This window comes from Telmatherina bonti (assembly GCF_933228915.1).
Source record: "Telmatherina bonti genome assembly, chromosome: 12".
In the NCBI taxonomy this organism is placed as follows: Eukaryota; Metazoa; Chordata; class Actinopteri; order Atheriniformes; family Telmatherinidae; genus Telmatherina; species Telmatherina bonti.
The window spans coordinates 25,076,829-25,091,556 of NC_136610.1; the positions used below are offsets into that span (position 1 = coordinate 25,076,829).

Consider the following 14,728-nt stretch of genomic DNA (forward strand, 5'->3'; position numbering starts at 1 on the left):
ATATTTTGGTCATTTCTGCTTTAACAGTTATTTTCTCCTCTTGTCCCCTCTGGCCTCCAATCTCAGCAGGCATGGCGCCCTCTCTCCTCCAAGCTTACAGGAGGCGCTGGTGGATGGCTGTGACAGCAGTGATGGAAAACCTGCTGTGTTCAGCTGTGCTGCTGGGCTGGGGCTCCCTGCTCATCATGCTGAAGAGGGAGGGCTTTTACTCCCACCTCTGTTCAGGTAACGAGTGCAGAATGTTATCTTGTTCAATGGATAGTACTTTATCTGAATACAATGTGGGACCACTTACAATGAATACAATTTGGTACCATTTGACTATTTTTTATCACACAACTCATATCAACCATGTGTGCTTTTTCCAACAGTTAATGACTCTGTAGTCGTGACCTTGGGCAACTCCTCTGGTGGTGAGGCAGAGGAGTGGGTTAGCTGCGTAGACCAGGAGGAGATGCTGAATTTGGGCTTCACCATTGGTTCCTTTCTGCTCAGCGCTACAACGCTACCACTCGGTATCCTGATGGACAGGTTTGGTCCACGTCCAATTCGACTGGTGGGCAGGTAATGGTTTTAAAACAGGCTCATGTGTGTCTCAAGTATATAAGAACGTTTCTGGCAATGTGACTGAACGGCATTGTAGACACAGCCTTGTGTTGTCAAATGTTTTATCACATGAACACTACTGCTCTACAAGTTTTTACTGCTACTACTGAGGTGGGGGGAAGGAGGAAGACAATCTATTTTGTAAAAATATATGATTCAGTCAACACTATCGGGTCTAAAATTGTGTGTTTCTGTAGATTTTCATGCACACTTTGTAAATGACTGTGAAAACAGAAACACACCTGTGATTACAAGGATTATTACATTTCAAAGTTCTGTAGAGGGAAAATGGAGCAGCTGTTAGTGTCTTCACAACATGCAGATAGTTGCAGTAAGAGATTGAAAACAAACTTCACACATTTTTTCATAATGTTTTTTTTTTTCTTCTCAATGAAAATAGACATGACGAATCCACAGCGACTTGTCTTTCAAAACGTTGTGGGAAAGTCTTTCATTCTGCTTTCACTTAAAAATGTGTCAGTGTTGAATGACTCAGATGCTGTAGAGAATGCTGAGTCACCAGTAAATACTTTCTCTATGGAGAGTTTCTGCTCTCATTTTTATACTTGATTTTTTTCACAAATGTCTCATTCTCTTCTTTTTTCTTTACAGCTCATGTTTTGGCCTCTCATGTATTATAATGGCTGCATCTTCCTACAACCCTCCCCGTGAGTACAGTCATACATCAGTATAACTTTTAGATGTCAGACAGGTATTAATCAAGTCAAAACATCACACAAGTCTTATACAAATATGTGAAGCTGCAATACTGAAGCAAATGGTCACCATATTAATGTAGAGTATGTAGAGTTTTAGAGGTTTTCAGAGACACTTTTGTGATTTAGTTTCACAAAAAAGGCAGATGATATGGAAGAGCAGCATTACATCTCCATTACTTATCTGAAAATGTAGAAATTGTATTATTTAGTTTACAAAAACAAAGGTAGACATTTAGGCATAATATACTGTATATTCTAAATAGAAACACCTGTGTTGCACCTTTAAATTCAGTATTTAATTTTGGTGTAAACCTTCCTCATTGATGGCTTTCTTCTTTTTCTCTGCAGTTCTGTCAGCTCTCATTTTCTTGGCTCTCTCTCTGAATGGCTTTGGAGGCATCTGTTTGACCTTCACTTCCATCACGGTGAGACATACACAGGAACAACACTTACACAAAAAAGATACATATGCAGTCCAGAATACTGATAAGTGATTATAAGTGTGAACGTAATAAAGAGTCTGTCATTGTCATTACTTTTGACAATATGCAGAAGTATGTGAATCCCCAGCATTATCCAGTGCTGGCCCTGGCCCATTTGGTGCCCAGGCAAGATTTTATCAAGTTTCACAATCAGTCTTTATACACTGAAACAGAAGCTGTATATATGAATTCAATATTTCTTTTTTTTTTTTTAAGTTAAAAATAGCATATCAAGTAAATCTGAGGACACAACATAAAATATCATTTAGATAAGATATTGCTTAATATTTTAATTTTAATAATATTTTTAATGCATTCATGTATGAAATTATTTAACATGAAAACAAGTGAGATCATATGAATTGAACTGGAACAGACACATCAATACACACTAACTACTGCACAGAGAAAATAGAGACCTGTTGATTTACTGCTGTTTACTGTGATTCCCACAGAGAAAACCGTTTGCATCTTGACTGTTATAAAGGCCTACACACCTACTCTTAAGTATCTCATCCTATAATTGAATAATAATTAAAAAATAAATTTTTTATCGAGGTAATATCAAATCTATGTAAATGTTTACATTAGAGAACATGCAAAGTCACACACGGTGGTTTATTTCTACCTCCTTTCCTTTTTTTCTTTTCCTGTGGCAGGACTGTTTTAGACAGTTCAGCCCCAGTATCCATCCATTTCCAGGTGTTCATGTCCGATCACATATAGACAACTAGCCTCTTGACTCGCGCTCGTCCCTTGCAGAGGGGCAGGTAGAAAGTAGCGAGGCAACCATCAACCCAGAAAATATGCTGCAATTATTTAGCTAAAACAGACTATTGCTATTCAGTTATGTTGCTGTGGGTTTGGTTTATGTAGGTCAATATTTCCAAATATTAGTAGTATCAGCATTGGTTTCAATTTTTTTTATCACAGTTTGTGGTGGCCTGTGTGGATGACGGTACCCTTAGTATTTGCCTATACAGCCTTTGCCCAAGGTTGGCTTTGGCGTTGTCGCTTTACTGAAAAATAGTTTTAAATTGGTAACACTTCAGCAAGTAAATAATCCCGAGTCTAAAACCAAGGTATTTCCACTTATAAACAATTAAAAATAGCTCTACTGTGGATTTGCAACCTGTCCAGCAGGGGCACCTGTTCTACATAGATTGGCAAGCATGTAAAATCATTTATTGGTTGCAGTAATCATGAATAATAGATTAATCCATAGTACCACCAATCAGACACAGTAGTTGCCCTCATTAAAAAAAACCAACCTACTTACAACACATTTAGTCATTAGAACAACATAAAGATGTTCTACTCTGATGCAGCTCAACATGTTTTTCATGAGCCCATCCAGGAATGCTACAGTGAACTCATCATTGCAGCAGTCAAGCAGGAAGTTTGGAATAATTTGTGATGGAGACGTATGAAGGCAAACGTTATTGAGAATTAAAAATAAGATTTATTTAAGAGGGAAACTCTCACTTGTATGATAACTTACCAGTATCCAGTGGACGACCTTAGAGAAGAAAAAATAAAAACCTTCAGAGAATAGTGCTGTAAGACTCTACTTTTCATGAAGTTACCTCTTTGTTTTGGAAAAGATTAAATTTCCAAACTTCTGTAAGGTGAAACATTTAAAAATAATTCATTGACCTGTGGTCATATGATCAGATTGTTGTGAAAATCAGAGAAAAAAACATAAACTTGTCTTCATATTTCAGTTAGATTTCAATGTAATATAATTAAAATTGTTGTGAATTGTTGAAGTGTTTAACATGACAAATTCAGTATGCAAAACACATAAACCACAGACTGTATGAAGTAAAGGCCCGTTCTCTGACTTCTTTCTTGTTTCATCAGCTTCACTTTAGTATAAGAATGATTTTAGAGGGTTGTTTTCTACAACAAACACAAAACAACAGGTTTCATAACACATACTGTTTGAAAGTCCTCGTGTACATATCTGGAAGAGTTTAAAAAGTTTGATAGCTGATAGGCTCAGCGTGGTCAGGGCCTGTGTTTGCCTCAGCTGAGGAAACAGTGCATGTGTTGTGACTGGAAGCTGTGTTTGTTTGCAGTCTACCAGGCATGTGTATGTAAGTATAATTTGTCAGCTGTTTCTAACATTATCAAGGGTGTTTTATTGTCACCGCTGTCTCTTGATCCCTGGCAAGCATTTCAGTTTGTGCAATGTGTGGGGACATTATGTTTCCATCAGAGTTGCACATGACTTCCCAGAGATAGAAATTTTGTCATTCACCTTTCCACCAATGACAAGCCGCTCTTGACCACACACCCTCTCCAGGGATCTGCCCACTTACCTCTACTCAAAATACTCAAGGACGCATTTTAATCATACGTCTTCTGTTCCCTCTCATATCCTTCCTTCTGATTTGTTCAGTTTAACGACTTGACATAACATATGTGAGCAGGCAGTTTTGGATTTGTTTGTTTGTTGTTTATGGTAGGAGTGTGCACACATGTGGGTGTCCAAAAGTGAGCTGATGTACAAAATAACCATCAAAAAGATGTTTGGACAGTGAGGGTTCAGGGTGGTCATGGAAAGATGATGTCCTAGATCTACTTTTGGTGGTGTGTGTTGGCTGCAGCCTGACTGTTGGAAACAAAACCTGGCTGAGTGAAATGGACATTATACGTTACTTATTTATATGAAATAGTCACACGACAGAGAATGGTGGATTTTTATTTTCTTTTACTTTAACAGGGAAACAGGATAGTAAACATCATGAATGACAAAATACTGGGATTTTATTTGACTGGCACAGGAATTAAAGAATGACTCACGCCATACCTTTTCAAAGCAAACTGAATCTGCCACACAGTACAAACTCATCTTTGCATTTCTCTGACAAAATATGACATTCTTGGTTAATAAAAGTGCTACTGTATGTATTCATTATTTTATCACTTAGCTGATGAGTGCTGCTTGACTTGACCTCTGTGACTCAGTGCAGCAGTAACACAACCACATGGAAATTTTGAGCGCTCTCTCTCGCTCTCTCTCTTACACACATAGTGTTCTTTCTGTTCCAGTAATCACACGCACAAACACGAGATTAATATCACCCCCTTCCTTTCTATTTGTCCCTGTCTGACCTTTGTCTACACATATGACTGGGTTTACTGCTGCTCGCTGACCTCCACGTTGTTTTTAGGATTCTGAGAGGCGCATGAGCACAAGGAAAAACACAAACAAACATTCAGAGACGATGCCATCATGATTGAAAACATGTGCTAGAGAGTAATAACTCAAATGGGTAATAAGATAAGATCCTTTGCTAAGTTTTACAAGTCTACAATAATCAGTTTACCGTGTTGTGTGATCCAGATGTCAGTCATGTGATTTATATAATACCCCTCTGGAACTAGTAGAAAAAACATATAATAGCTACACAAATTACATAGGTTATTGGATAGATTCCTCAAAAGTTGAGGATACTTTTGACCATTGCTGATGCAAGCAATGTTCCAAGAAACCGAGGTAGTTAAATCTGCTTCGCTATACTAGCACTATGTGCCCATTTTCTGTGTGCAGAGTAATGAGACACAGAGTGATCCAAAGCCATGTTGCCAACAAAAGCATAACAAAACCCCACTTGGCAAATGTATATAAATTCCTTCAAATGTAGGCCTATGAATTTCAACAAGAGGATTATGGGTTTTATTTCAAGAGGCAGTGATGAAATTTATAAATGAGCTGTTGAGCGGATTTTTCCCCCAAGATTTTCCAAGAATTCCAGATGATCATAATAAATAATACAAATAATACAAAAGTAGTGTCAGGCCTTAATTCTCAAATTTCCAGAAAATGATTAAGTTTGCCACCTAAATGAACTGGACTCTGCTGTTTGCCATTTTACGCCTGTCCAACATATTTTAATAGGTCTTAGTCACTAGTTTTTCTGAAATTGAAAGAATAAATTAATATAAAGTGTTTGAAAATAGACAAAAAGGGACAATAAAAAATCAATTAATCAATAAGCACATTTTTTATAAATAGGCATGCCTATTTATAATAGACCTTAATTAATTATTTGAAATATGAGCTTCAGGGAAGCTAATATAGCTCTTGGTACCCGTAATGACTTCCTATAAGCAACAATAAACTTTAAAATGTGATTTGATTGGATAAATATATATAATGTATTAAAAATGATGATTTTCTCTCAAGTTATAGCATTTGTAAGTGATTGGATGTCTATACTTTTACAGTCATGTGAATTTGAACCATGGCTCACACAGAAATTTATGCTAATTATGGTATTTATAGTAATTATCAGAGGTATGTACAGGCAGCAGTACTGCATATGCAACAAACACCTCACAGCTGATGTAAAGCCGGCCTAAAAGGTGAGCTGAACACAAAACCTTGCAACTCATTGTCGAAAGAGTTCATAGTACCCAAATCTTCAACAGTATAAGAAGCTAAAACTTGGAAAGACTTTTTCAATGAAACCTCTTAACTTCAGTTTATTTTTGATCGAACTCTGCCCTCGTTAACCTGGAAACACACACCTGTTCTTTACAGATATTGGGGTGATATGCTAGACGTAAAGGGAGACATGGTCGTCACATTCTTCCCCATCATGAATAATCTATGTTACCTTCAGTTTCACCAGTGTCCAATCAGCATCCAAGGATTGAGTCCCGGCTTCTTGTATTTATTTTAATACATGTGGGAATGTCCTCTAACAGAAATGGCTGTGTGCAGGAGCCTGGTATCACATGCTGGTGATAAATGTGTGCTCAGTTGGTCCTATTGCGAGCTACAAAAGCTGTCGGTAAAATTTGCTGAGAAAATAAAAGCCACTACAGGGGACTGAGCACAGCTCGTATAACAATGCTGCGGGTCAAATGCAACGGGACATCAAAAGCCTCAACACAGATCTTAACATTTGACCACTTTTTGAGTTATGCAAGTTGGCTGCAGCTGGATGTGAGCGCTGCATGAAAAGATGGTTTGGCCAATCTGTGAACAGTGAGAGAGGGCGGCAAAGAGTGGAGGTGGAAGTAAGAAGCTGCTGTGGTTTAGTGTTTCCTGCTGGGTGCTCCTTAGAGTAAGAGACTCCAGCTGTAGCTCGGATAGATCAGCCAAACCAAAAAAAAAAAAGTTATTCCCACTACCTTCTTTTCCATCTTTTCTGTCCTGTCTCTTTAGTTCATCCTCACCTCCACCATTTCCACTGTCTGTTCCTTTACTCACCTTTCTTCCACTTGGTCAGAGCTTTAGCTAAATTCTCATTAATCTACTATTTGGCCCATTTTCCTGATGATTAAAGTCTTAATTAAACTCAGTGCCTAAGTCTTACAACACTCAAGTAAGTGAGCCCAGCAGGAGTGAAGCCTGAACTGATTAGTGGTGACAAATGAATGGCCAAAGCTCCATTTTTGTGTCTCTTACACCAGTTGACCCCTGTGTGCCTTCATACAGTCACGTGTTAGCATGCAGGACATGTGTTGCACACCCAGTGTGAAATATGTATTTTATGGGATCTGTCAGTGGTGTGCGACGCATTCACAAACACCTTTCAAACTTTTCCACACGTTCTTCTTCAAAACAAATCATTTCACACAGGAGTAGAATTTTTCTGAAAGCAAACATTGTTGAAGTAACATTTCACACTGCTGGAGTTTCTTTGCTTTAACGGTGGTTGAAGCTCCGAAGTGCCTAAGTACATAAACTCCACAAACCTCGCAGCCAAGAGAGTCCAGCATGGCAGATCTTATAGCCATGTAGGTGATATAAATTATTTCTCAGGATTCTCAGAAGCCCTGAATGAGGACAGGTGTTCTCTGTGATGTTTTCCCCATCTTGCTCAGACAGTCAGGCTCCCAACCCAAACACCTAGAGGAAAACCTTTTTTTTCCTGTTTACCTGCTAACTATTTAGCAGAAGCTCTCAAAGTGACCTCATGCTTCAAAATGCAGCAAAGACACATTATACCTCCCCAACTGCAAACTCTCACTGTATTGTTGTCTAAAGGCACACACACAAAGCACCAGAATTAATAGATGAGCACACTTTACACCTGCATCTACACCCTTGCATCTTATTGGATTTGCAAGCCAGAGGAAGCTTTCGGAGTTTGACCTTTCTGTAGTTCCTGAAAATCCCTCACTGGTATGAAAAACTTCCTGTTCAAAATAGACTGGAAACATTGAGTTAAATTTAGATTAAGAACAGAACATCATGCTTTTCCATTAATTTAAACTGAATGTGCCATTGAAAAGTTAAGATAGTTAATACTGAGGATTTTGTTTTTATTTTCAGTTTTATTGTTTGATATTTTGTCTCAGCGCCACTTTTATTGTTTTTCTTTCACAGCTCACACATCATCCCATTCTGTTTTTATCAGCATGGTCATGCCAACAACCACAAATAGAGATCAGAAATGCTCATGTATATTCATTTTATAGGGTTTCTAAATTTGTGGTTCTTTATTGGTTCATTATTTTTAGAATAATAAGATATCAGACTTTTGGTACACATTAAGCTGTTATAATCAGTGTGTTTATATTAACAATGGATCAGGGGATTAGCAGGTTCTGCGGTTCCATCGGCTCTCCAGAAGTTTAGACTTTTCTGAAATTATCTTGTTTTCTAGCCTTCAACTTTGTTCTTTTGGTGCCCGGCATTATCAGTATCGTTTGTGCAGCAGGCATCTACACCTTCTATTCCTGGACTTATCAGGTCACAAAGTACCACCAAAAAAAAAAAAACTAAAAAAGGCAATGTTGCTCCATGGCTCCTGGATGAGTATCAAAAACTATTAGCTAATAAGTATGCCACATATCCTTCCCAGTGTGCAAATGTTGTGTTTGCAACCTTTTGGTTTTTTTTCTGCAGGTTTGAATAGTATAACTTGGCAAGGGAAGTAGTCATACAGCATAATTTGTGATCAGGGTGATCAACATGTACACATCTCTGTCCAACATTGTCCACCTCCCTCCTTATGGCGGTCAGGACTTTAGCTGAGCACCAAACTCATTAATGTCTCATAAATATTGTACAATGAGATCAGTGCAAAGGAAAAAAAGGTCAGTGACCCTGCTCAGTAAACTCTAACACAGCCGGGAGATTAGGTGACGCCAGCAGAGGTTTGGAAAACCTGTGTTCAGTGCTGAGAGAGAATAGCGAGTTTGTCATGCACCACAACTACAATCCCTCACATGTGATTTTATAATCACGATTGACCCATTTAATACTCTAATCAAAGAACACTTAGTGAGTTGTCAGCACAATAGGTAATTGTTATATATTCTAATCTACTTACTGCTGTAAATAGGTCAACCTAATATATGATGTGTTGGTGCCTGTCACCATGTACCTTTTGCCATGTGTCATGCAGAAACTCGTGTTGAGTCTAAAGCACACGATAAGGGTGTTGAATATACATCAGCTTCCACACTTTTAATCCAAAGTCTTGGAATTTGTTAATTTGCTAAAAGTAAAGACCACAAATGATTTGTAAGTGTGACTTAGTCTGTAGGGCCACGATCCAAACTAGATCATGACTTTGTTTCTTGTGTCTCATGCCATGCGAAGAAATATTTTGTAATGAGTGGTTTGCAGCGAGAGCACAGTGTTATTGAGTGCAAACTGAAACGCTGTTTACAAAGTAGCTGTCTGCCCTCTGCTGGCAGTACCTTGTATATCAAAGGATAGTACGTAAACAGCACAAGAGCTTAACTGCTCAGTGTGAACTTGCTTAACTAGTGTATTATTCTTGTTCTTCTGCAGCTCCCCAACATGTTTGGTGCATTGAGCTCCACTGTCATGTCTCTGATGATCGGTTCCTACGCCTCCTCTGCTGTCACCTTCCCCGGGGTCAAGGTAAAATACATGTTATCTCAATGAGTAAGGGCAGCAGTTCACACTATTACAGTTCAAACCTGCTCAAGTTTTTCTGTGTGGAGTTTGAGTGTTTTCTGTGTGCTGGTGTGACTCTGCTTCTTCCTGCAGGAAAAACGGGTGCATGGAAGAGAAAGTTTTCATTTCAGTTCAGTAGAAGTGTTATATTATGAGCATACATGACTATTCCAATATGTTGGAACAGGTGTAGCTTACATAAAAGTCATCAAGGAGCACACAAGAGCAGCATGAATAAAACGACAAACCTCCTTTCTTCACAGCTGATCTACGACGCAGGCATATCCTTCCAGGTGATCATGTGGGTGTGGGCAGGTCTGGCAGGCTTTGTCTTTTTAAACTGTTTTTTCAACTGGCCAACGGAGGGCTTTCCCACACCTGACGAGGTCGACTACAGGTCAGTGTGAACCCCACCCCAATCTGGTGTAGTGACGCTGGACATTAAAAGTCATGATCCATTTACAAACCTACTGTTTGCAAATCACAGTAAGATCCTCATAAAGCAAGAGTTGCCTTCATCTGACCAGAGGATTGTTGGAGAGACACTGGGGCAAAAAAATGGAGACATCCACCACTCTACAGAGAAGCTTCCCAATGGACCTGACTCTCCTCCCAGTGAGTTGAAGAACACAATTAAATGTGTGTGTATATATATATATATATATATATATATATATATATATATATATATATATATATATATATATATATATATATATATATATATACACACACACACACACATATATATGTATATATGTATATATATATATATATATATGTATATATATATATATATACACACACACATATATATATATATATGTTTGTGCGTGTATAAAAAAGACTATTATCCTCTTTCAGATTCCGTTCCCTTCCGACGATCAGTGTTCTCCCCTATTTTCCTGTGGAGTTTGGTTACGATGGGGATGACACAGCTGAGGATCATATTCTTTATGGGGGCGATGAACAAAATGCTAGAGTTCATGGTTATTCATGGTCAAGCTCATCGTGAGTGTCTATCCCTCTTTTAATCCAAGCGAACAGTTTTACAGTTTATTTTATTAAAATCCTTTATTTCTACCTTGTTTTTCAATATTTCAGCATCTGAGCAGATGGTGCTTAAGGCAGAAGAGAAAGGTAAGAAGCAGTCTATGTAACCCTAAATTTGAACAGGTTATGTCATTTTCTAGACTTATTTCATGTTTTTTAATGTTTAAAAAATCTGCTTTCTTTCAGTAAATTTCTACGCATCCATTTTTGGCACTCTGCAGCTGCTGTGTCTGCTCACATGTCCTCTCATCGGCTATATCATGGACTGGAAGATGAAGGAGTGTGAAGAGGAGAAGGGTGTCACCTCAGGCACAGAGAAAGGGTGCAGAATATATTTTATTTTTTAGCTGTTGGCTTTAAGAATTTAAGGGACATTTGACAGCATTTGAAACAAAACGTGAACAGAAATGCAAATATGATTATAAAATTAGATTTTTTCCCCCATCAGAATAATTACTCAACCCAAAAGAGACCGTAAGATCCAGAAGCTGACCAACGCCATGAGGGCCTTCATTTTCACCAACATACTGCTCATCATCTTCGGTGTCTGCTGTCTTGTTGACAACCTGCCTCTACAGGTGACGCATATGCTAACATACAAAATATGCTCTTCAAGTATCCAAAACAAGATAACATAATGGGGGGGGGGGGGGGGGGGGGGGGGGGGGGATTTTTTTTTTACTGTTCAAACTCACTGATTATGTTGTTTCTTTCCTGTTTTCTTACCCTAGATTTTGACCTTTATTCTCCACACTATGGTCCGAGGCTTCATTCACTCCTGTTGTGGAGGGCTCTATGCTGCTGTGTGAGTTGGCTTCGTTATTTCATCACTCACCTCAACACAATAGCAGCTACGCAATAAGTTACCTGCGGCGTGGAAAGTTTTAATAAAATTTCTGTTTGGATCACACGTTCAACATTAATGTAGTGTCATGACTGTAATTACACCCACTTCTAATAACTACATGATGTTAAGTTCCTGGGATGCTTTTCTGGCTCATTTAGAGTTATTTCTTTGCACCATATAAATATCTAAATTAAAGCAGCTTTACAATGTGATAAAAAGCTCCACATGGCCTGCTGCGTGATGTGTTCAGAAAGCACAACAGCGTAAATATTTAGTTTATACTTTATACTTCCGGAGCAGTGTCTTTTAACTTCTGAACATGCTGAATGCAGTTATGCATGATAGATAGATAACAAACTAAATATAAATAACAACATCATCAGTTAATTTAATGTATTAAATTTCTATACAAGGGTTATTGTGAGGCTCAGTGGAGTTTCCAGCTCTAACCACCTCCTCTGTCTCCCACAGTTACCCATCCAACCACTTTGGCACACTGACAGGCCTTCAGTCCATGATCAGCGCTGTGGTTGCCCTATTGCAGCAGCCACTGTTTATCGCCATGGTTGGGCATCTCCACGGAAATGCCTACTGGGTGAGGATGCATACTCACTGATATTTTTCTATTTTCACGTTTCATTTTTATTCTTTTATTCTGAGGGCAGAACAACATTAGACAGAACAATGTATCTGATGGGGGCTAGAAAACATGCTACACAAAGAATTACTTGCTTTTAAATTAAGATTTAGCCCCCCTCCCCCCCATTCTTTTATTTCTTTTTAATATCTGACAATGCCATTTAGTATGTGAAAGTAAAAACTCATGAGGAAACTAACTTTTCATGTGGCATGACATGAGAGTTATCTTTCATTTCTAAAGTTTGGATTTGTACTTGTTTGTTTTTGTTGCACAAAATGAAGGTTTTTCAGTAAAGATTCATTTGATTTGATGAATTGAGAATGAAATATGTTTTGTAAAGAACTATGAGATGGATTACCTTGGAAATTGTTCAGACATAAATTCTTTGCAAATAATGAAACTTGGATCTTTGTCAGCTGATAACATTTGCATTTATGACAGTCTAATGGATGAATTTCTTTCAAATAAAGAAAATATATCAGCAATTCAGCATGTTAACTAAGTGCAACTTTTCCATCTTTGTCTTTCAGATCAACCTGAGCTTGCTGATCCTCTCATTTGCCGGTTTCCTGTTGCCAGGTTACCTTTTCTACCACCGCAGAAACCTGCTGAGGGAAAAGGAGGCCAGAGACAAGCAACCTGCCAGTCAGGAGATGCAGGCCCTCAAGCACTCTGAAGCGAACGGCTATAAACCTCACAGCAACGGCTTCGCTGCGGTGGAGGCTTAGACAGCTACACAGCAGAATGCAGAGGGACTGTTTTATTTTAGCATGTGCCTCCAAAATGAACACCAGCAATCTGCTTTTCTAAAAGCATTTTGTTTTCTTTTGTTTTTAATTTCCACATTAACCCCCCCCTTTTTTTTTTTTTTTTTTTTTTGTTGTTGTTTGTTTTTTTCAATGCTGGTGCACATTTAGCTCATTGTAATGTCACAAAGCTGTTTTGTTACAACTTGGAGTTAGATGTTTTTTGTAGTTTTTCTTTTTTTTTTTTTTAGTTTACAAAGATCATTTGTTGCTGTTTATTTATTTTTAGTTGAAATCCAAGAGCCAAATTAGTGTCATTTAAAGCCATAGTCTAAATTGCAAGCAGATGCAAAGACACTGGTACTTGAAATACAATTCAGTAGTTTTCTGACAATCATCCTTGCTGACACCAAAGAACAGTTCGATGTTACAGTGTCTAGTTTAGTATTTTTCAAGAGAACTACAAACACCTTTATGTATTAATTGTGCTATTTCTACTGTAATCCCCCCCAAAAACATTATACAAGAGTACCTGACAGTCCATTAAAAGCAAACATTGGATATCAACAGAAATTTAAAGCATCCACACATCAGAATAGCAGACTGTTCCTACATATTAATGAGCTTTGGGTTCAATTCGAGGCCCATTTGTCATCTCATGCACACAGAAAACCTGGTTGTTGAGATACCACATCTACCTCCTCCATTTCCTTTTTCTTTAGACTCTGCAGCAGACTCCTTCTTGTCTGTCCATCATTTTTCATATCAGGAAATATTTGAATTTCATACACCCAATGTGTTTTTTTCTTTGTGTGTGTCCATGTTCTGCTGAGGTCAGGATAATTCAACCCTAACAAATTTAAATTTGTATGTATAGGAAAAACATTTTTCTAAGGAAAAATGTGATGGACATGGATCACTGACACACAGTGTGTGTCAATATTTTGAAATGCTTTGTACTGCTTCATGCACAGAAATGAACTAGTGTGTGTGTATTAAAGTGTCATTTTTATACTCTAGTTGCAGTAGCATTGAAAAGGGAATGTTACTTTGTAGTAGGGCTTATTATAAAAGAAGCTCAGATGATTTTACTTTTGCTTTTCCCTTTTGTCGTAATGATTTAGGAGTGAGAAAACATTCAGCAAAACTTGTAAATAGGACTGAAGTGTGGCATGTATGGTTTCTTTTTTTTTGTTGTTGCATAGTTTAATTGTTATAAATGAGCACAGTATGAAAGTACAGTAACTGAAGGTTGAGAAGATGCTGGTTGTGGTTACTTTTTAGAAGAATGAACATTTGACAAAAACACATCAAGCTGCAGCCAGTGATCTGTGTGCATCAACCAGCTGCAGACATGGATATGTAAAAATCTGCCAAAATGATTAATGTTTGATATACATGCTGGGTCTGCATGGACATTTATGAAATCTGTTGCAGTGCTTTTTATGCTTTTTGCCCAAATCCTTTTTAGTGCTTCGTCCTTTTTCCCTTGCCTTTCCATACGAAATATGTTCAGCTTCTTGAATCTTTGCGCACTCTTTTGAAGGAAAGTTTATGCTTTGTTTCAGCAATGCAAGTGAATTTAAAATGAATGCCTCTGCCAAACATTCTCTGTAAACCAAAGCCATCTTTAGCAACAGTGCAGCACATGACCTCAAAAGAGCAAACAGAATTGGGCCTGTGATCACCAGTTTGGTCATAATTGCTGTTGATTCTGCTTGAAAAGTGATTTTATAAATAA

At 38.0% G+C, this 14,728-nt stretch overlaps 1 protein-coding gene across 1 annotated transcript; it reads left to right on the top strand.

Annotated features, from left to right (window-relative positions):
* Positions 1-71: 71 nt before the first annotated feature.
* Positions 72-12,969, top strand: slc43a1a (solute carrier family 43 member 1a; the record flags this gene model as incomplete). The annotated part of the gene is made up of 14 exons (XM_079250368.1): positions 72-225; positions 372-564; positions 1,219-1,274; positions 1,674-1,750; positions 9,573-9,665; positions 9,965-10,098; positions 10,189-10,316; positions 10,566-10,712; positions 10,806-10,841; positions 10,941-11,076; positions 11,203-11,332; positions 11,486-11,559; positions 12,073-12,196; positions 12,772-12,969. The coding sequence occupies 14 exons, from the start codon at positions 72-74 to the stop codon at positions 12,967-12,969; spliced, it is 1,680 nt and encodes a 559-aa protein (XP_079106494.1).
* Between the last annotated feature and the right edge of the window lie 1,759 nt (positions 12,970-14,728).